This window comes from Plectropomus leopardus, chromosome 7, assembly GCF_026936395.1.
Source record: "Plectropomus leopardus strain MGB_pleo_1.0 chromosome 7, ASM2693639v1, whole genome shotgun sequence".
In the NCBI taxonomy this organism is placed as follows: Eukaryota; Metazoa; Chordata; class Actinopteri; order Perciformes; family Serranidae; genus Plectropomus; species Plectropomus leopardus.
The window spans coordinates 24,195,146-24,214,888 of NC_142182.1; the positions used below are offsets into that span (position 1 = coordinate 24,195,146).

General features: G+C 38.0%; 1 protein-coding gene across 14 annotated transcripts in view; it reads left to right on the forward strand.

The window, feature by feature from the left end:
- The window catches only part of ap3b2 (adaptor related protein complex 3 subunit beta 2), a 63,271-nt gene that overhangs the window by 24,461 nt on the left and 19,067 nt on the right, over positions 1-19,743 (forward strand). For all 14 annotated transcript variants that reach the window (XM_088080284.1, XM_088080285.1, XM_088080286.1 and 11 more), the window contains exons 2-16: positions 3,897-3,972; positions 6,269-6,343; positions 6,680-6,775; positions 9,158-9,318; positions 9,831-9,897; positions 10,260-10,442; positions 12,767-12,958; positions 14,286-14,383; positions 16,023-16,077; positions 16,190-16,261; positions 16,645-16,707; positions 16,862-16,994; positions 17,353-17,462; positions 17,693-17,869; positions 18,984-19,170. In XM_088080284.1, coding sequence (XP_087936410.1) covers positions 3,897-3,972; positions 6,269-6,343; positions 6,680-6,775; positions 9,158-9,318; positions 9,831-9,897; positions 10,260-10,442; positions 12,767-12,958; positions 14,286-14,383; positions 16,023-16,077; positions 16,190-16,261; positions 16,645-16,707; positions 16,862-16,994; positions 17,353-17,462; positions 17,693-17,869; positions 18,984-19,170 — 1,745 coding nt within the window. The remainder of the gene's footprint in view (positions 1-3,896; positions 3,973-6,268; positions 6,344-6,679; positions 6,776-9,157; positions 9,319-9,830; positions 9,898-10,259; positions 10,443-12,766; positions 12,959-14,285; positions 14,384-16,022; positions 16,078-16,189; positions 16,262-16,644; positions 16,708-16,861; positions 16,995-17,352; positions 17,463-17,692; positions 17,870-18,983; positions 19,171-19,743) is intronic.

Here is a 19,743-nt window from a genome sequence, read left to right on the forward strand (position 1 = left end):
GGTCCAGACTGAATGTCTCAACAGTGTCAGCTGAATTGTCATGACATTTGCTATAAAAATTCATGGTGTCTATAGGATGAATCCTAATGATTAATGATCCCCTGAATTCTCCTCTAGTGCCACTAAAAGGTTGACAGCTTTGGTTTTGATCTGTGAAATATCTCTTTAACTATTTAATGGATTGCCATGAAATTTGGTACACACTCCCATGCCCCCCATCAAAATGAAACTGCCAATTTTGTTTTTTCATCTAATGGTATTATCACTTAAGTATTTGAATATGTTCAATACATTTGTTCTATGACCAAATTATCTTCTAATCTTGAGATTCCCAGACATAACTATACTTTTGTGTTCAATTCTTAGCAGGCTATCATTTAAACTAAGTGTGTTACCATGGTTAACAACATGAATGCCCAGCGTACCCTCATAATAGCGGTCTCTGTGATATATAAGGAATATTAATGCCCTCTACCGGTAAGCTTAAATTAGGAAAGGAGTCATAATTGTGGGTCATCAGGGTTAAGAAGGATACCGAAGGTAAAGTTACGTACTTAACGTAAAGTTACACTGGCTAGGTTTAGGAAAGAAAAGTTATGTAGGTTAGGCTTAGTACAGTAAAGTTATGCACAACATTTGGTTAAGTTGAGGTTAAACTCAAAGGAAGAGGGGTGGAAATTTAACATGCTGAACCGTCTGTTTAGGCAAAAGTAGGCATCGTTAGGGTATCCTGAAAGACTGATTAATTTTACTTCACAATTCACAATTCAGTATGTATTAGCTAAAATGTGTTTTACAAACAATCAACTCTGTAACAGTCATCTGCTATGAAATTTGTCCAGTTATTCACATGAATAAGAACCAAATAACAAGTCTGGCATATAAATTTTGTCTTTGACTTCATATTGGGTACCTTTAAAAGACAAGATACTTGAGGTTTAGAAGTTGACATCAAAGGAAGTGGACGAAGGAGGTTTCTGGCTGTAATGAAGAGGCTAGTTGATAGAAATGTTCATATTTCTGGAGTCACGGCCAGAGGCCATCATCACAATTTCACAGCGAGAAGTGAACCAGCGGGACCTTCATTTTATGCTACAAATCAACATTAGTGTTACTCATCCTCATGTTTGAGCTTTCACTGCTTTGGGCAAAGTTATCTTTGTGTTTTCTCAGAGTTTATTTTTCAATTTTTTTTCAGGACACAGTCACATATTTGTATCCAGGAAACAAGCGTCAGCTCACTGCTCGCATCCAAAAATAACCTGTCACCAGAACAGCATTTTATAGATCCTGTCAGGTTTTAATTTGACACTCTTTGATGAATTTAGGTTTTGAAGTGTGTGGCAGAGTGAACTATAATATTCATGCAATGAAATTATTAACACTTTGATGCTTGATGGAGACAAAAGTAGAAATCTTTCCTAGCGCACAGAAACACACACTTACACACACACACACACACACACACACACACACACTTTAAAACTAAAGTTGTGATTAATTTGCGTTCTGCAATGGCCCCCTCCTTACACACTGCAAGGGCTCCATTCACTGCTGTCACACCAAAACAGATGAAATATGCTGTTTACCTCAACAGCCTCCCACACAGACAGAGGAATGATTTAAAACTAAAACACCACAGCTGGATGGAGTAGTTTGGAAAGTCACGTGTAGTGTTGGTTTCAGTGTATTTGATGTATATGAAGTATTTACTGCACATAGAACTAAGATGGAAAGTGCCCAGCCCCAACCCATTACTGTGCAACAGCTACAATTTATATGTGTTATTATACATTATATCAAAAAGCAAATTAAACTTCCTTTAGGCTCATCCAAATACTGAATAAACCACAGTAGGTGTGACTTAAATAAAACAATCCAGAAAAATAGAATAACTGTACTTCTACACCTCACAGTTTAGGATATATTGCTCAATAACCTGTCACATGGTGGTGCTATTCACACCAAAACCACTATGTTCATCTTCCCTTTTCAGCCCTTTCAAGTGCTTAAATTATTTTAGTAGTTTTAAAAATATCCTGCTAATAAAAAGACAAAGAAACAAACAATTCATTAAACATTCATTAAGTATTTCTTCATAGCACCCAGTGTCGCAATTGCAGTATATCATATAGCACCGTGTTACATATCTGTGTGAGTGGCATGAATCAGAGCATTAAGTCCCAGGAGTAGATCTTTGTGTTTCCACAGACCTTCAGTCAGATGAAACAAAGGCTCTGCAGGAAGGTAGGAAATCACGTCACTTTGTTTTACTGCATCCTCGTTGCCTTGGAAACTAGCGTGCAGCTCTGCAGCCATTAAATCACCCCGCCCACCGCCAACCAAACCCCACCCTTTTGTCCTCCTAATGGCAATTTTAATATGGGTTATTTAATATTTATAAATATTCTTTCTCTTGGGGATTCTTCCTGTTTTGTAGTTTTGAGTTTTGTTGATGAATATATGCCAATAAACTGACACCAACACATTATAATAATCAAACATAAAGACACTTAATATATTTGAGTTAATATCTGTTGAAACATTGTTGCTTTCTGTCTTAGTTTAACAAAAGTTTTTCATCCACAAACTCATCCACATTAAGTGAACATGCTAATGTTCCACTGTTCTTTAATATGTACACACACACACACACACACACACACACACAATATCAGCAACACATCATTGTCCTATTCAACAATGATGTGTTGCTTTAAAGTCAGTTTTCTTGAGGTCTTTGTTTATCTCAGAATATGAAAATATAAAACTTTTTTTAATTATAAAACTGAATTTCTGGAATTTCACCCTGGACTTCTTAACAGAATGATTAAAGGATCAAAGGATTTCATGAACCAGAAAAAAAACGTGAATTGTCTTCTGTGCTTGACAACAGAAAGCAGCAGAAAAGATATCATCGATCAGTATTTCAACATTCAAATGGGGTGGCGTCTTTATCTTGGCAGCTGAAGCACTGTACCTGTCTGCACTGTCACTGTTTGCAGGTTTTGTAGAAGCTGTAGGTTGTTGTTTTTGTGTGTTTGTGTTGCAGCAGGGTGGAGATGCCGGCTTAAAAGATCCTGCTTCTCATGTGTGAGTTATAGCTGGTGTATTCTTATCGTCTCTGACAGGGAGGATGGATGAACACATTAACAGGATGACATTTTGTGGACAGAAATTTTCAACATGTTAGGCACATGTTAATGGGAATACTAGTTGAATTTTCACATTAACTACTAACATTGTTTAGATTAGTCATGTAAACAGCTTGGTAAGAATGTTGTCTTTTTCATAATAAGGGGGAGAAACTGAACATTTTGTGCATGTAAACAAAGTCAGTGTCCTCAGTCCAAACTGAAATGTCTCAACAATATTAGCTGAATCATCCTGATGTTGATGTGGAAAGACTAATCGTTTTAACAGTAATCTCTGTTCCTAAAGTGGCTGGTTATGAAGTCACCTAAATAGTAAGAAGTGAGCTTGTTTGATACTAATAGACCTTCTGACTTTTTTACTGTTGTGCTGGGTCACATCTTCTGATAATGAAATGGTTCTTCCCACATTTCTGCTAAAATATTTGCATGATTTCTTTGAGAAGTTAAAATATTTTAGGGATTATGTCACTTTCCAATTACCCCGCTTTTATGAGCTGCAGTTCCAAAGGTTTTCCACATATTGCAAGCAGGGTTTTACACTTCAAAGAGAATAGTTTCTGGGTCACACTGGCAGACTTTGATAATTTTTTAGCACTGAATAGAAATCCTTAAAAAGGTCTGTGTTTCTTGTTTGAGGCTGTGGTAATCAGAGTTTTTCTGCCATTTTGTGTGCTGCTAAAAAACAACAAAGACATAAGCAAAAGAAGCTGTGAGCTGATTTTCAGTGTTTTTCTCCCTCAGACATGACGACTTGAAGGAGATGCTGGACAGCAACAAAGACTCCCTGAAGCTGGAGGCAATGAAGCGAATCGTGGCTGTGAGTATAAATAATGTTTACTTTGGGATGTCACTGATCAGCAGGTACTGCTGCATGCTGAGTGAAAGGACAAAGGCATGGAAAGTTGTCATTTGCACAACTCAACGTGCATCATTTTTAATTATTTCAGGCCCAAATTTGACCTCATAAAATTTGATGGTAAAAATGCTGCACCAAAATAAATGTTGGCATTGTACATGTCTGCTAGCCAGGACTGTGTTTATTATATACAGATACATTTAAACTATACCTTTTTTGGGGTTTTAATTGTTAATGTGGTAAGGTAAGGGTTAGGCACAAGATACCCCACTTGGTTATGGTTAGGAAAATAGCTAATTTTTGGTGGCACAGTTCTGGCAGGAAAGGCCGTGATGTCTCGGTCAAAAAAACAAAAATGTTTTTTTTTTGTTTTGGCACTATCCAGGCAGGAAAGGCTGCAATGGTTCAGTAAAAAAACAATTACTTTACAATTTCTTGGCACTATATTGACAGGAAATGCAATGATGTCAGTGTAAAAACAATTGCTTTTTGTGGCACTGTCCTGTCAAGAAACACGGCAATGTCTGAATAACAAAACAACTTCTTTTTGTGGCACTATTCAACAGGAAAAGCAGTGATGTCTTGATAAAAAACAACTACTTTTTGTGTCCACAGAAAATGCAGCGACGTCTTAGAAAAATAACAAAACACTTTTTGTAGCACTAAGCAGGAAACAAGTCAGGTCAAGTCAGTTTTATTTATAAAGCCTATTATCACAAATCAAAGTTTGCCTCAGAGGGATTTACAGCATACGACATCCCTCTGTCCTTAGACCCTCGCAAGGACAAAGGAAAAACTCCACCCAAAAAATTCTATAACGGGGCAAAAAAATTGTACTTCATGAAGGGCAACTGAGGAGGGATCCCTCTTCCAGGATGGACAGACGTGCAATAGATGTCGTAAATATCAATTTAATTACAGTAATGACATAAAGGACAGAGAAAGAGAGAGAGAGAAAGAGAGAGAGGAAGTAAGAGGGAGAGAGGGGGAGAGATGCACAGCAATAATGGAAACAAGAACATATCATATAACGATAGAGAGCCATAAAATTAATAAATGCAATTTATGATAGCATGTGATGCTACATGCAAATATTGTGGGTGTTGATAACAGTCCCATGCATAATTTATAGTGGAGGCATGACTCATAATAATGGCAGTAGAAGGTGGCGTCAAGCAGGATCACTGCATTGGCGCAATCAAGGCCCACGACACAGGCGCAGCCTCAGACAGGACCACAGCAACAGCACAACCAAGACCTAGGCTGAGCCAGAGGTACAGCATCAGTGCAGCCACAGTACGAGCATGGCCAAAGACAGGATCACAGCATCACCACAGCCATCACCACGATCCAGGCACAGCCAAGATTGCAGCCAAGATCTGGGAAAACAATGAAACAAAGGAGCACAAATGCTCCAGAGACGTTGAGTTGCTGTAATGCCGTAAATAGACATTAGCATTTGCAGATGAAGGGAGCAAGAGATGGAAAAAGGAGCTCAGTGTATCATAGAAAGTCCCCCGGCGGACTAAACCCATGTCAGCCTAACTAGGGGCTAGCCCAAGGCAACCCGAGCCAGCCCTAATTATAAGTTTTATCAAAGAGGAAAGTCTCAAGTCTACCCTTAAGCACAGTGATGTCTCAGTCAAAAACAACAGATTTTAATGACACTATGCCAACAGTAAAAGCAGTGTCGTTTGCAATAAAACAACAGCTTTTTGTGGCACAGTCTAGGCAGGAAAAGCAGATATAGTTCAGTAAAAAACAACCCATTTTGTGGCACTATCCCTGCTGTTGATGCATGATGTCTTTTCCTCAAAAAGAAACTGCTTTTCATTGCACTATATAATACATTTGTGGTTTGTAAAAATATACAATGCCAACATTTTCTTCTGGGCAGTGGGCTTTGCCATCATACTGTAAACAAACTAAAACTTTGCTGTAGTTAAGATCCTGAGACCTTATATCCTTCAGATATCAGACAAAGGCAGTTATAGATAGATGATATAACTACAATGGTTCAAGATAGAAACTGCGCAGTCAGCTGTTTAGTATTCATATTTCGTAATCTGAAGCTCCACACCCATCTCTTCACACTTTATCCCTGCAGGACTGAGAAGATAAAAAGGAAGGAAAAGCATGAAAAGGAGGCTGGAATAAAATATCAAAAAGTTGCACCTTCTTGTAGAAATGATTGAAAAATGTCACCTTGTGAAATCCTAACTTTTTTTCTGCTTTCTGGTGCATGTTTTCTCTGCAGATGATTGCCAGAGGTAAAAATGCATCAGATCTTTTCCCTGCTGTGGTGAAAAATGTGGCTTGCAAAAACATTGAGGTTTGTGATGAAGCCAGTTTCATATTGCTTCATTTATTATTTAGTATTTTTCAGCATGTGTAGTTTTATAGGGTAAAAAAGTTTCTTTCAGCATTTTTTTTTTTTTTTTTGCTTGCTTGTAATTTATGCGTCTTGTTATCACATTTATAAATGCCATGGGGAGTTTGTCTTTGTCTCACCTGAACAAAACAGCAGTTTCCGCTTCTCTTTTTAAGTTTTTTATCACTTTGCTTCATCTCTTCACTTAATATTTATTTTTGTGAAAATAATTCAACTAATCTACATAATTTGGATTAAATCTGATGCCTGTTTCCCTCTTACTGCTCCTCTCCACAGGTGAAGAAACTGGTCTATGTTTACTTGGTGCGTTATGCCGAGGAGCAGCAAGATCTGGCTCTGCTCTCCATTTCCACTTTCCAGCGAGGCTTGAAGGTGCGGCAGCTTTTATTAGCAACAGCTTTTGGCTTTTTCCACAATAGACGGAAACATTTTTTATCAAAGCTGGGGTCTAATGTTATGTTGAAACTCAGAAAATAAAAAAATTACTGTATGTTTTTAGCTATGCTAACAGCTTTGCTCTGTGGATGGCTGTGGTTGATGTGTGAGTCGGTCTAATACTTTGGTCCAGACTGAAATATCTCAACAAATATTTGATTGTTGTGAAACTCTGCACAGTTATTCATTGTTCCCACAAGATCAGTGGCATGTCCTGGAGTGCTGACTTTTGCAGGGACGGCGTGAAGTATGAGCTGCTGCGGGGAAACATGTTGGCATAGTTTTAATTTACCATTTTCATCTCCACTACCCATACCTTCTGTAATTACTAATATTGCAGTGTCTTACATTCCTATTCATAGTTGAGTTTAAACGATGAATAGACATACCAATTACAACACAACAGAGTGACACAACACAATTGTAAAATAAGGCTTCAAATCCAAACTGATCTTCTTCCCCTGCTGTGGCTTTTTGGGCAAGCCAGACACTACTCTAGCACATTACTGCCTCTCAGGTTTAAGACTGAATTGCACCTATGAATGAGAATTCAGGTTATTCGTCAAGCTGTTCAAACTGACTTGGCATAAGGTGGCCAATCAAATTTCAGGGGTGGTCAGTGCCACCCCAGGCTACTAATGAAACACGCCCCTGCAGAAAATCAATCCTGCAGACTTTTGTGATCCCCTGATTTTTCTTGTATCGCCACCATGAGACTGACATTTTGAATTTTAAGTGTAATATTGCAACATGTTTTGCATTAGAATAAGAACATAACATGGCATGAATATGTCACGTGAGTGATACAAAGAATATATATACAAATATACATGTATATAAAGATGGATGACATAGTAGGTCAGCATCAGTTAAGCCAAAACCTTGATTACCCCCTGGTGGCTGGCTGCAGTATAGGTCAAAAAAACTGTCCCCTCTATGTCAGCAGATGGGACAAGCTAAACGAAATAATTTTTTTGATTTCTGTAATTTTAGTTTGAGGTAGTTCTTATCACACTGATATTCAAGCGTTTATAATCCTGATAAGTTTGGTTTTAATTAGTAATTTGATGCAATTAAAAAGGCGGTTGGATGTCATGATTGAAAACTGTGTGTGCAAATAGATGTGCTTGCGATTAGGGACACTGCTCACAAGTGGTCAGACGGGTCTATTAGCAAGAAATTTATAATACAAAGATTGCTTCTGTGTAGATTCTGCATCATAAATATTCTGGCTTCATTCTCGTACATTGGGAATAAGTGGAGACATGTCGTCCAACTTTATATACAGTCTATGGAGTGACATCAGCATGTAACAGACAGACATAAGTTACGTAACATTACATTTTAACATTGTTGACTGGACGTGTCCAGTGGTGTCCTGGGTGAAAGGGTTTGTTGACCAATCCACATCACCTCCTACCCTTCTGAGGTAGACTTTCTTGCTCTTTATGCAGCGTTAGTTGCTCTCAGCATCAAATATTGCAGCTGATGGGTTTACACTGGAGTTAGTTGAAAGCCTGTGTATCTCATAGGGTTGCTAAAGGGTGCATTCAGAGCTGGTATCACATGCCGAGTGGTGTGACAGAACGTTGGTATTTGACGGCCTTTGACGGAGTATGAGAACAGGATGAATATTTTTGATGGATTTCCATGAAACTTGTCACATCTTTTCAAGGTCCCCAGAGGATAAAGTCTTGATCCCTTTTGTAACTTTTCATCTAGCATAGTCCGCATGTCAAACTTTTGATATACCCAATCCTATATGTGATCAAATACATGCATAAAGACATCTTCATCAGTTTTAGCTGTATGCTGTGTTTAATGCCAGTAAGCAAATTGTAGTATGCTAACTGGCAAAGCAAGGATGTTAAACATTTAACCATCAAACAACCTTGTCACTGTGAGCATGCTGATATTAGCATGTAGCTCAAAGCACAGGCAATGTAAGGCAAATTTATATATATATATACCACATTTTGACAAGAAGGCAAGTCAAAGTGCTTTACATAAAACAAAATAAAATATGAACAAGCTAAATCTACTAAGACAGGTATAAAATACCAGAATAAAAGTTACAGTGCAGTGTAAGAAATGAATAAATAATTGATTTAATAAAGGCTGTGGCAAACAGAAAAGTATCTTGCCTTGATTTAAAACAACTTAGAGCTGCAGCAGACATCCACATTTCTGGGAGTTTGACCCAGTTATGTGAAAATGTTGCGTATGTACAGCTCTGCCTCTACAGCCTGTCATTGCTGTAGACTCTTAGCCAATAGCAAAAATGTTTCCTATAAAAATTGTTGCTCTGTACTTTTGCAGGATCCGAACCAGCTGATCAGAGCCAGCGCTCTGCGGGTCCTCTCAAGCATCCGGGTCACCATCATTGTCCCCATAATGATGTTAGCCATTAAAGAAGCTGCCTCTGATATGTCTCCATACGTCAGGAAGACGGCTGCTCATGCAATTCCTAAACTGTACAGGTGACCAATCGATATTTTCTAAAGACAAAGAGAAACATCTGAAGAGATCCATGGTGCCCATTGACTGTTTTTTTTAAAGAATTCAAAGCAATTTGCTCTATCTTCAAAGGTTTAAATACTTGTGAAAGAAGTTTGAATGCAGCACAAAGAAATGTGATGTTGACCCAAGTTTGAAAGGGTTAATTTAACTGACATCACTTCTTGAACAGAGGCTTTATATCAAGGATTAAAAATGTGTAAGTAAGAAATCTGTTGTTGAGCCCAAAGCATATTAGAGTGTCCTGATCCCCAGATATAGAACCACTTTGCTTAGATGAGACGTTGTTATGTTAAATTGTCATTATGAAATTGGAGCCCTATATGGCAGTACAAGGTAAATTCATTACTGCTCTGGCAATAAAATCCATGTTTTTTGCTTGATTTTAATTTTATAAGAACAAATGGTGTTAATGCTTCCTTCAGCATTTCTTATTTCATGCATTTGAATGATTTATATTCTTCTGTGCTCCCAGTTTGGATCCAGAACAGAAGGACCAGCTGATTGAAGTCATAGAGAAACTCCTTGCTGATAAAACCACGGTGGGTTTTTGCATCACTGATACAGTATGTTTTACACCAGAATCTTTCTTTTTTTCTTTTTATAAATGGAAATTAAAGTTTGATATAGTGCACAAACAATCAGAACCAATTACTGTGCACACACCAGATTGCATTTGTTTATTCAAGGCTCATCATTTTGTTTAACCAGGCTCCCTATCCACCTTGCGATCATTGAAAAATATATTCTATAATTTCTAACTGAAAGTTTATTGTTAAACCTAAAGTGTAATTTGAGGATGCCTAGATTTGTTTTTTGCACCTCAGTAATCCTCGCAGATAAAATGTATCCTCCTGACCTTTAAGAACATGATGGTAACATCACCGCCTGTTGTGTGCTGCAGTTGGTGGCAGGAAGCGTTGTCATGGCTTTTGAGGAGGTGTGTCCGGAGCGCATCGACCTGATCCACAAGAACTACCGGAAGTTGTGTAACCTCCTGATTGACGTGGAGGAGTGGGGGCAGGTCGTCATTATCAATATGCTGACCCGCTACGCCAGGACCCAGTTCCTCAACCCAAACATGAATGTGAGTGAGAAACACACACAGAAGCGCTACAGTCCGTCAAGTTAGATCATTTTCTAAAAGAATAACATTTATTTTTTCTGTGGTTTAAGACTCATGTTTAATAGGTTAAGTAGGAACTAGGACATCAACTAGCAATCATTATCATTAATGATTGCTCACCTTTTTTTCTTTATGATTAATTGATTAATTGATATATCTTACTGTTTATAAAATGACAGACAAAAAGTAAAGATCATCACAATTCTATGAGCCCTAATGTTATGTGTTGATGTCATATTGGATGACAGTCACAGGTAGGGGGACGCACACACTATCGTGTGACCCATGAGCAGCATGAATGAATAACCAACAGTCCAAAACCCCCCAAATATTTAATTTACAATAAAAAAAAATAACACAGAAAAGCAGTAAATCCTAAAATGTGTGAATCTGATTTTTATGCCCCTTTGGCAGCTGTGGCTAGAGGCATTACATTTTCAGGATGTCCATCCCTCCATCCCATTTTTGTCACATCTTATGAACGTCTTGAGGGAATTTCTTCAATTTTGGCACAAACGTCCACTTGGCTCAATAATAAACTGATTAGATTTTGGTAGTCACAGGTCACTGTGACCTCACAAAATGTCCTTTTGGCTATAACCGAAGAATTAATACACTTATTAGGACAAAATGTTGATAACATGATGGAGTGATGACATTATAAATCCTAAAGCTCAAAGGTCAGCTTCACTGTGACATTATAATTGATCTGAGAAAAAAACTGGCCATTACTCAACATCATAACTCAGGAACAGAAGGAGAGACATTTGGTAAGGTGCTGAATTTGTGACACTAATGTTTAGGTCCCACATTGAAACCGAGCTGATTGTATAGATGTTCTGTGCTGTTGGGGGAAGATGTGTGTGAAGCATCTGTGTTTTAGGACCATAGCTTCTTTGCAGCATCATCCATATTTGAAGCACTGTGAACTATCTACATGGCTACAACTTTGTGTTCTATCCTGTTCCTCTGGTTTTGCTGATTTTGAGCTGTATGTGATTGTCCTTGCACCATTTGAGGAAGCTCTCACGTAAAAGCTTTTATTTTATTCCTCCTAAGTCTTCACTATATATATGAGTCCTGACAGACATGGATGTCAACTGTAATTTGATTGGTTGGCAGAGGCATATAAACAGTAATTCAAAAAACATGGGAGGAAAGCAATGAGGAACAAAAAGGAATTTATCCCAATATTGGCAAGAAATTAGAATTAAGTACAAGAAAATTATGTGAAAATAAGAAAGATGAAAAAGAGAGTTGAGAAAAAGAAGTAATTATTGGAATATGTGCTTGAAATATTACAATCATTCTGAAACATAATTTTAAATATGTATAGTTTTTCCCTTGCTTCTTTTTCCTTTGTTTTTTCTATATCTACTTACATTTCTTACCTTCTTTTTATGTTTTTGAAAAAAAAAATAATTTAAGTTAAGTAAGTTTAAGTTAAATACTTATGAAAGCAGCACAAGAAATGATGTTGCTCCAGGTTTTAAAGAGTTAACTTGAAAAAGAATTAACACTGTATCAAATCTGCCTTTTTGCTGAGTATAAATCAATAAGTGAATAGTTTCAGCACCACAAGCAACTGTTAGAGAAGAAAGCTTACGTACTGTGTACTTTGCTACTGCTTGCAAAGCCATTTTTACTGTTTGATCGATGGATGTTTATGTGTTTGATTTAATTTGAAAAACTATATTTGTTCAAGTCATTGTTGTATGTTATGGAATTCCATTCAAACGTACAAAACTCAGAAGTATACTTGCTGTGTTTTGTCACCAACAGCAATTGCACAGTAACAGTTTAACAGGAGATTACTGAGTGTAAGTGCACAACAAAGTGTACAAGTGTACAACATTGATTTTGCTGTTCTGCCATTGTGGCTGTGCAGAGGCACAAACTGAAACAATCCTATTATTGTTTTCCTCTCTCACCACTGCCAACTTGGTGATTTTGTTTCTCTTATTTTTATCAGTTTTTCAGACCCACCTGTCGACTTATTTTTAAAAAAAACAAAAAAACAAAATAAGCCATTTCTCATATTGCAGTAATTCCTAATCCATTTGATAACAATTTTGTAGAGCCATTTCGTACTACTTGTGTGTGTTATGCATGTCTAATGATGCTTCTCATACACAGTTTTTGCTGCTTTTTAACAAGTATATTGAAGAACAAATTACCATCTGGTGACTTTTTTAGCAGCCAATTACTACTTTGCATGCAAGAGAGATTTCTGTCTTAGTGTGTTTGTCCCTGAACACACTGTTTAATCCCTACTGTCTCTGCAGGAGTCCCTGCTGGAGGAGGGAGGCGATAAGACTTTCTACGGCTCCGATGAAGATGAGGATGAGGACGAGGAGGAGAAAGAAAAGAAGGCAGAGGCTACCTCGGTAGCCAAGAGGAAGCCGTACGTGATGGATCCAGACCACCGGCTGCTACTGAGGAACACAAAGCCGCTTCTGCAGAGCCGCAACGCAGCTGTAAGACTACTGAATAATACACACACTTTACATTAGTATAACAGCCCATAAACTCTCCTCTTGAGACAGTTGCCATGGTAGAGATCCTAATTGTTTTTTCCCCAACATTATCCTACATTGAGCAGCAGGTCAGTGTTGTGAGCACTCGTGGTCTTCAGATGCTTGACCTTGGCTCATGTTAACAAGCAGCTGAAGTGCCCTTGAGCACTTAATCAGAGCTGACCTCTCGCTCTTAATGGGGACAATCTCCCAAAGGAAATTAATAAAGCATCACAGTACATTAGGAGCGGCTGTGGTCACCTTGAAAGGCCTGTTTTCCATTCCGTGTTAGATGTTACGAATTTCCCCAGTCACACATTATTCTGCCTGTGTTCTGCTGAAGTCGAGCTGCTTCAAGGCGATTCAAAATTAGCCCCATTCCTCAGGCAATAAATGGGTTTTCTTATCGTGCATGTAGTGTGGCAGACAATCAGTGAGCTCTATAATTGTGCTCAATGCAGCTTATTGTTTTGCACCTATTAAGTAATTAATGAATGGCTTACCTTTGCCCTGCAGTATTGATGTAGATGGCTGTTGTGGGCTTATTTTGCCCAATGTTCTCTTGAAGTAAGAATAAACCACTGCAGGTACTACTTAAAGCAGCGGTGGCCAATATTATTATATCAAAGAAGTATTTTACTGCTGGAAAGATGGTCTTTTTTATAAAACTTGGCTGTCTATGCAGTAGAAAGACACAGATTAGGTGAACTGGCAGGAGATGCATGCTTCCCTCTGCACCGTGTTACGGTTGGCAGGTGTAGCTGGTAGAAAAAAAAAAATTCCTACATTAACATTTTTACATCTTTTAACCGGGTCATCATTTCTGGACTTTACATAACTTGAATCTTCTTACTTTTATCTGATGAAAAACATGGTTAAACATTGGTAAAATAAATCCAACACATTTTACATGTGCAATGCAACATAACATCAGTGTAAGGCAATGATGCCTTACACTGATGCCACAGGTGAGCTATACTTTCTTTAATTTGAAACAATTTGTCTATAGTATAGCAAATTTGTCTATTTGCTATAATATAGATGTCGGCTTAATTTAAAGTGGAAACAGACAACTTTTCAACATAGTGTGGCACTGCTGTCGTAGTCACAGCTGGATCGCTTTTAGTTTTCCTCAGAGCCTAGCAACTATCACAGTCCTAAATTCTCAATTTCAAGAGTTGAACACCTACAGGCAAATATAGTACATGTAACTTTTTACTGTATTTTACATTGTATTATTGTGTCACTGGTGATGATTTCCTTCATCTTTTTTCTCTCCACGCTCCAGGTGGTGATGGCCGTGGCTCAGCTGTATTTCCATCTTGCCCCTAAAGCGGAGGTTGGGGTGATCGCCAAGGCCCTGGTCCGACTCCTGAGGAGCCACAGGTGAGCTATACTTTCTTTAATTTGAAACAATTTGTCTATAGTATAGCAAATTTGTCTATTTGCTATAATATAGATGTCGGCTTAATTTAAAGTGGAAACAGACAACTTTTCAACATAGTGTGGCACTGCTGTCGCAGTCACAGCTGGATCGCTTTTAGTTTTCCTCAGAGCCTAGCAACTATCACAGTTTTCACAGCTACTTCATTTTTTTCCACTATCCGTACCTGCAAAGAACTTAAATTGATACTCTTTGGTAACTGGGGACAGCTGCTGAGAGCTATCAGGTTTTAGTTATTCAATAAACCATTGATTAATGTCTGCTAGCAAACAACACAAACATACAGAAAAGCTGGTATGGTAAAGAATCCATAACTACATTTTCACAAGCTGGTAAACAGAAAAGCTGAATTTTTAATCAATAAGATGTGAGGTATCAGCAGGAAGATATGGGAAAACTGTGGGACCCTGACACTCATGGTGCTGATGTGCGGCAAGCATTTTGCTAATTTGACCCGACAAACTGTAGTAGTTAAAAATATTTTGCCTGGTTTCGACCTTCGTTAGCTTGAAAGAAGATCTTTCCTGGTTATTTTTGTTTAAATCGTTGTAAATATAAAAGTATGTCACTCTTGACCATTCAGTGGAATCATTTCTCCAAGATAACCGTGGTGAGGAGAAGGGACACTGAGATATACTGACAATATTGAGTTTGTCAATGTAACTTTTCCTCTCTGGTGGCCATTAGGTGCTGAAATAAGCCTTTGCCATGCTGGTATCTAATGGTTTTTTTTTTAGTTAGCTACAGGCACATTGTTAATGCTTCAAGGCCTATAGCAAGGCTTATGGGGGAGATCTAAAACCAGATGGTGTCATTCTTCTACAGCTATTACACCGTGCAATTAACATTTACTTCATTACAATAAGTTAAAGCAAAAGTCCTATCTATTAACACTTTAACTGCAGTGTAGTCAAACCAGGACCATGAGCTCTCTCACAGTGTTATTGTGGCTGAAAATGGAGCTAAGGTTGAAAATGAGTAAATGACAGCTGCATTTATGAGTCTCAGTTGAAAAGGAAACAAACACACAGCTGAATGTGATAAAAGGAAACTGTAATGGCCACGAAGCTGAGCAAAGTGGAAAACAGTAGGAGAACACAAAAAATGACAAGCAAGCGTAGTAAAATAAATCTGTGTAGCCCTGAAGGTAAACATGAAGGCATAAACCATGAGGAGTGATGACGGCACATAGGTGGCCTCTCAGCTGTCAGCTTCTTATTGAACAAGTGTTCTAGTGAAATTGCATATGCTGTAATGGGATCATCATTCAGCAGCGACCAAACAGCAGCATTGCTCTGTGGGGGATTTTCTTCAGAAATTTGTTGTTCTGTATGACGTTCTTTGAGACATTATTTGTAACTAGTCTCTGCTCTAATTAAAACATTAGTTTACTACCTTGAAGAATGATGTCTAGATGTTAAACAAGAAAGTTGCTGTTTTTTTTAAACATCTTATTGTTTGTTGAATAGACCACTTGGCACCCAGATATGTTAGCCAGCTGATGACATCTTATGCACTTTATTAATACGTATCTTACTCGTTTTCTCCATCAATCTTCTCTGTCTACGTCTCTCCCTCCAGTGAAGTCCAGTATGTTGTTCTTCAGAATGTGGCGACAATGACGATTAAGAGAAGGGTGAGCTACACCTGGTGGTGTCTTTGCTTGCTTGTGTGTGTGTGTAACTTGAAATCAAATGCTGATGGAGCTGCAGATTCATTGAGTTTTTTTTTCTCCTTATATTTCACAGGGGATGTTCGAACCGTACCTGAAGAGTTTCTATATTCGCTCTACAGACCCAACCCAGATAAAAGTCCTTAAGGTTAATTTCTGTTCTTTTTCATTGTGCTGCTGTCTGTTTTCTCATTAATCTTCATTCTTAATGAATGTAAGACTATTAATTCTCATAACTCTAAGGCATAGTAGTACAATATACATTACAGCTGCAGCATCTTTTGTGTATCCTTAATCATCTGATATCTCACCGAATTATCAGCAATGAATCAGAGTTAAACACTTTCTGAGGTGTAGACATCCATTTAAAATTGAAATTTTGAAGTGAAAGTGCAGTCTTTGGCACAGTTTTTAAAGTAAACAGAGCCAATGAAAAAGCTATAAAGTAATAACAGTAAATGCAGTTTTGTATTCCCCTTTAAAATCACCTTCGCAGTGTTTAAAAACATTTCTTTTTTTTGTCTTGTACAGCTGGAGGTTCTCACCAATCTGGCCAACGAGACGAACATTTCCACCATTCTCAGAGAGTTTCAGGTACATGTGCACAGTGTTCATGCTCTGTGAAGAGTGAATTTTGTCTTTAATCAGAGTGGCAAAACAAAAGTTGTGCAATATGTTCTCAACAAGTACAGAGTCACCAGCTTTCTTTATGTTATATTGTACCGAGTGACTTCTTTCTTTCCGAAAGACGTACATTAAAAGCATGGATAAAGACTTTGTGGCTGCCACGATCCAAGCCATTGGTCGCTGTGCCACCAACATTGGCGAGGTGAGGGACACGTGTCTGAACGGTCTGGTGCAGCTGCTGTCCAACCGAGATGGTAAGTCTGACTATTTAATACTCTGGAGGCTTTTTAGGTGATATGTATTGCAATATATAGAACTGAAGGAGTATACATTTTTTTGCAGAGAGCAGTGGTGGATATAGGGTCTCTAGAAACTAGCAATTAATCAAGCTTAATGATTTGCACTGAATGTAACTTTAAAGATGACATACAAAACCTTTATGTCCAAACAAGCTGAAAAACAAAGCACACAAAAACACTTTCGCTATGTATTTCCTTTAGAGAATAGGAAAGGGACTGCATTTGAAACGTCGTAACTTAATCTAGGAGGCAGATGCAGGAAAATGTATTGATTGTTTATGTATATTTTCTGACTCTTCCCCCTGTTGTACAGAGTTGGTTGTAGCTGAGTCGGTGGTGGTTATTAAGAAGTTGCTGCAGATGCAACCGGAGAAGCACAGTGACATCATAAAGCACATGGCGAAACTAACAGACAACATCCAGGTTAGAGTCTCTCTTACAAACTGCGGTCTATTTCTGGCTTTAAAGCTTCTGGTTACAGCAACACAGCAAAAGGACACATGGGTTTTACCTCCTGTTTTAAACTGACCTTTTGGAATTTAAATTTACATGGAAACAAACATGAGTTGCTGTGTTAAAACAAGCTTGCCAAATAAGGTTTATCTTAACAAAACTTGTACACAACCATTTAATTTAACCTTAATTGTTCTCAGGTGCCGATGGCACGGGCCAGCATCCTGTGGCTGATTGGAGAATACTGTGAGCATGTACCAAAAATTGCCCCAGATGTCCTGAGGAAGATGGCCAAGTCGTTCACTAACGAAGAGGACATTGTCAAGCTACAAATCATCAATTTAGCTGCCAAGCTCTATCTTACCAACTCCAAACAGGTATGTTATTGGAACCCTTTAAGACAACTATAAAACTTTAACTTGCCAACAGTGTTTGAAATACTGCCAAGCTTACGATACACAAAACACCACTCAGAAATCCTGGTAAACACCTTGCAACCACCTAGTGAAACCATCAACCATTCACCATGGTATCGTTAGGCCTGGGCGTCCGAGGCTTCAGCCCGGATGTTTTTTAAGTAGTCCCGGATCTAAATAGGCCACATTTTTAGGAGACATTTTTCAAAACTCAGGATAGGCCCAAGGTACTGTTCTTTATTCATCAGAGGAGAGGGGGTGGCGAGGGTGTGACTTAGTTTTGTGTTTTTGTTTTTTTTTAGTCTCCACCATAAATTAGTTGCTAGATTTTAAAAGCTGAGCTAATTGAAAATTAAATCTTGGAGTTAAAACAACTCCTTTCACTCTTGTCGTGCATGCGGGTTAGTTCTTACAAGTGGTTTATTTTTGGCCACATTTTTAAATGAGACATGTAGAATAAAGTGATTTTGATGAAATGTCACTATTTTAAGGTCAGATTCTCAGATATTTTATTTTCTGACGGAAGCATTCATCCCACATGATATAATTTTGGCAGTATTTAGAGTAAAATGAATATAAAATACAACCATTTAAAGTTGTATTTCCCACCCCTCAATCAACATAAAAAACACAAGCCCCCTGACGTGCCTTCCCCCCTTTTTGCACCACCCCCTCCCCTATCATATGTAACAAACAGTCCACAGTCATTTAACAAAGCCTTGGATCGAATAATTTTTGTACTCTAATTTTTACTTACATTATACCACTGCTATCTTAAATATATACTTTTAACTATTTTTCAACTCTTGTTGATATGTTTTTAATGATGGCATTTAAAAAGTAATTACTAACAACTACTAATATTTTTCTTATCACAATTCATAATTAAAGAAAACAGAGCGATTAAAAAGCATAAAAAATAAAACTAGTTCAAAGAAAAATTTCAGACTCCATTTTTAAGTTTTGGGCTCAGCCCCCTATGTCGTAAAAATGCCCCAGCCATTCACCCAGTGCAATTTTATGAAAATTTTTATTGCCTCATCCTACATGTCCTTCTTACTCTTTCTTCCTGCAGACCAAACTATTGACGCAGTATGTTCTCAACTTGGCCAAGTATGACCAGAACTATGACATTAGAGATCGGGCACGCTTCATTCGCCAACTCATTGTACCCACCGAGAAGAGTGGAGCCCTCAGCAAGTACGCTAAGAAACTGTTCCTCGCCCTCAAACCTGCACCGGTTCTCGAGTCTCCGTTTAAAGGTACAGAAGCCATTTACATACAGCGATTAGAAAGCTAATACAGTCCCAAATTGTTGAGATAACCATGGACACTGACAGGGACTGCTAAAATATGTGCTCTGATAAGCCAGGATAGTTTGGTTTGTGATCTTTTATTTCAGTTTTCATGACACTTGCATTAAGAAATGCCCAAGTTTTAGAATATCCATGAGGACTTAATTATGTTTAGGGCTTGTATCCCCTAATGACGTCAAGTTCAAGAGTCTTTACTAACCAATTACACTAAATTATGTACTGATTTCATAAAAAGTTATTTGACCCCCAGCATTGGCCTTTTGCAGAGGTTTTCAAACTGTACTAAGACAAAGCGTCTCTGTAGCTCAGTGCAGTCCATGCCATGTAACCACAACATCACAGGTTTAATTCGTACCACACTATCATCCATCAAATAAACGCCAAAGTACCCCATAAAAAGTACTAGGACAGGTGCCTAAAGGTACTCTGACAACAACAGGGAATTTTTTAAGGTCTACATACTATATTTTCAGATTCAGTACAACTAACCTTTATTGAGGATATTATCTTCAATGTACA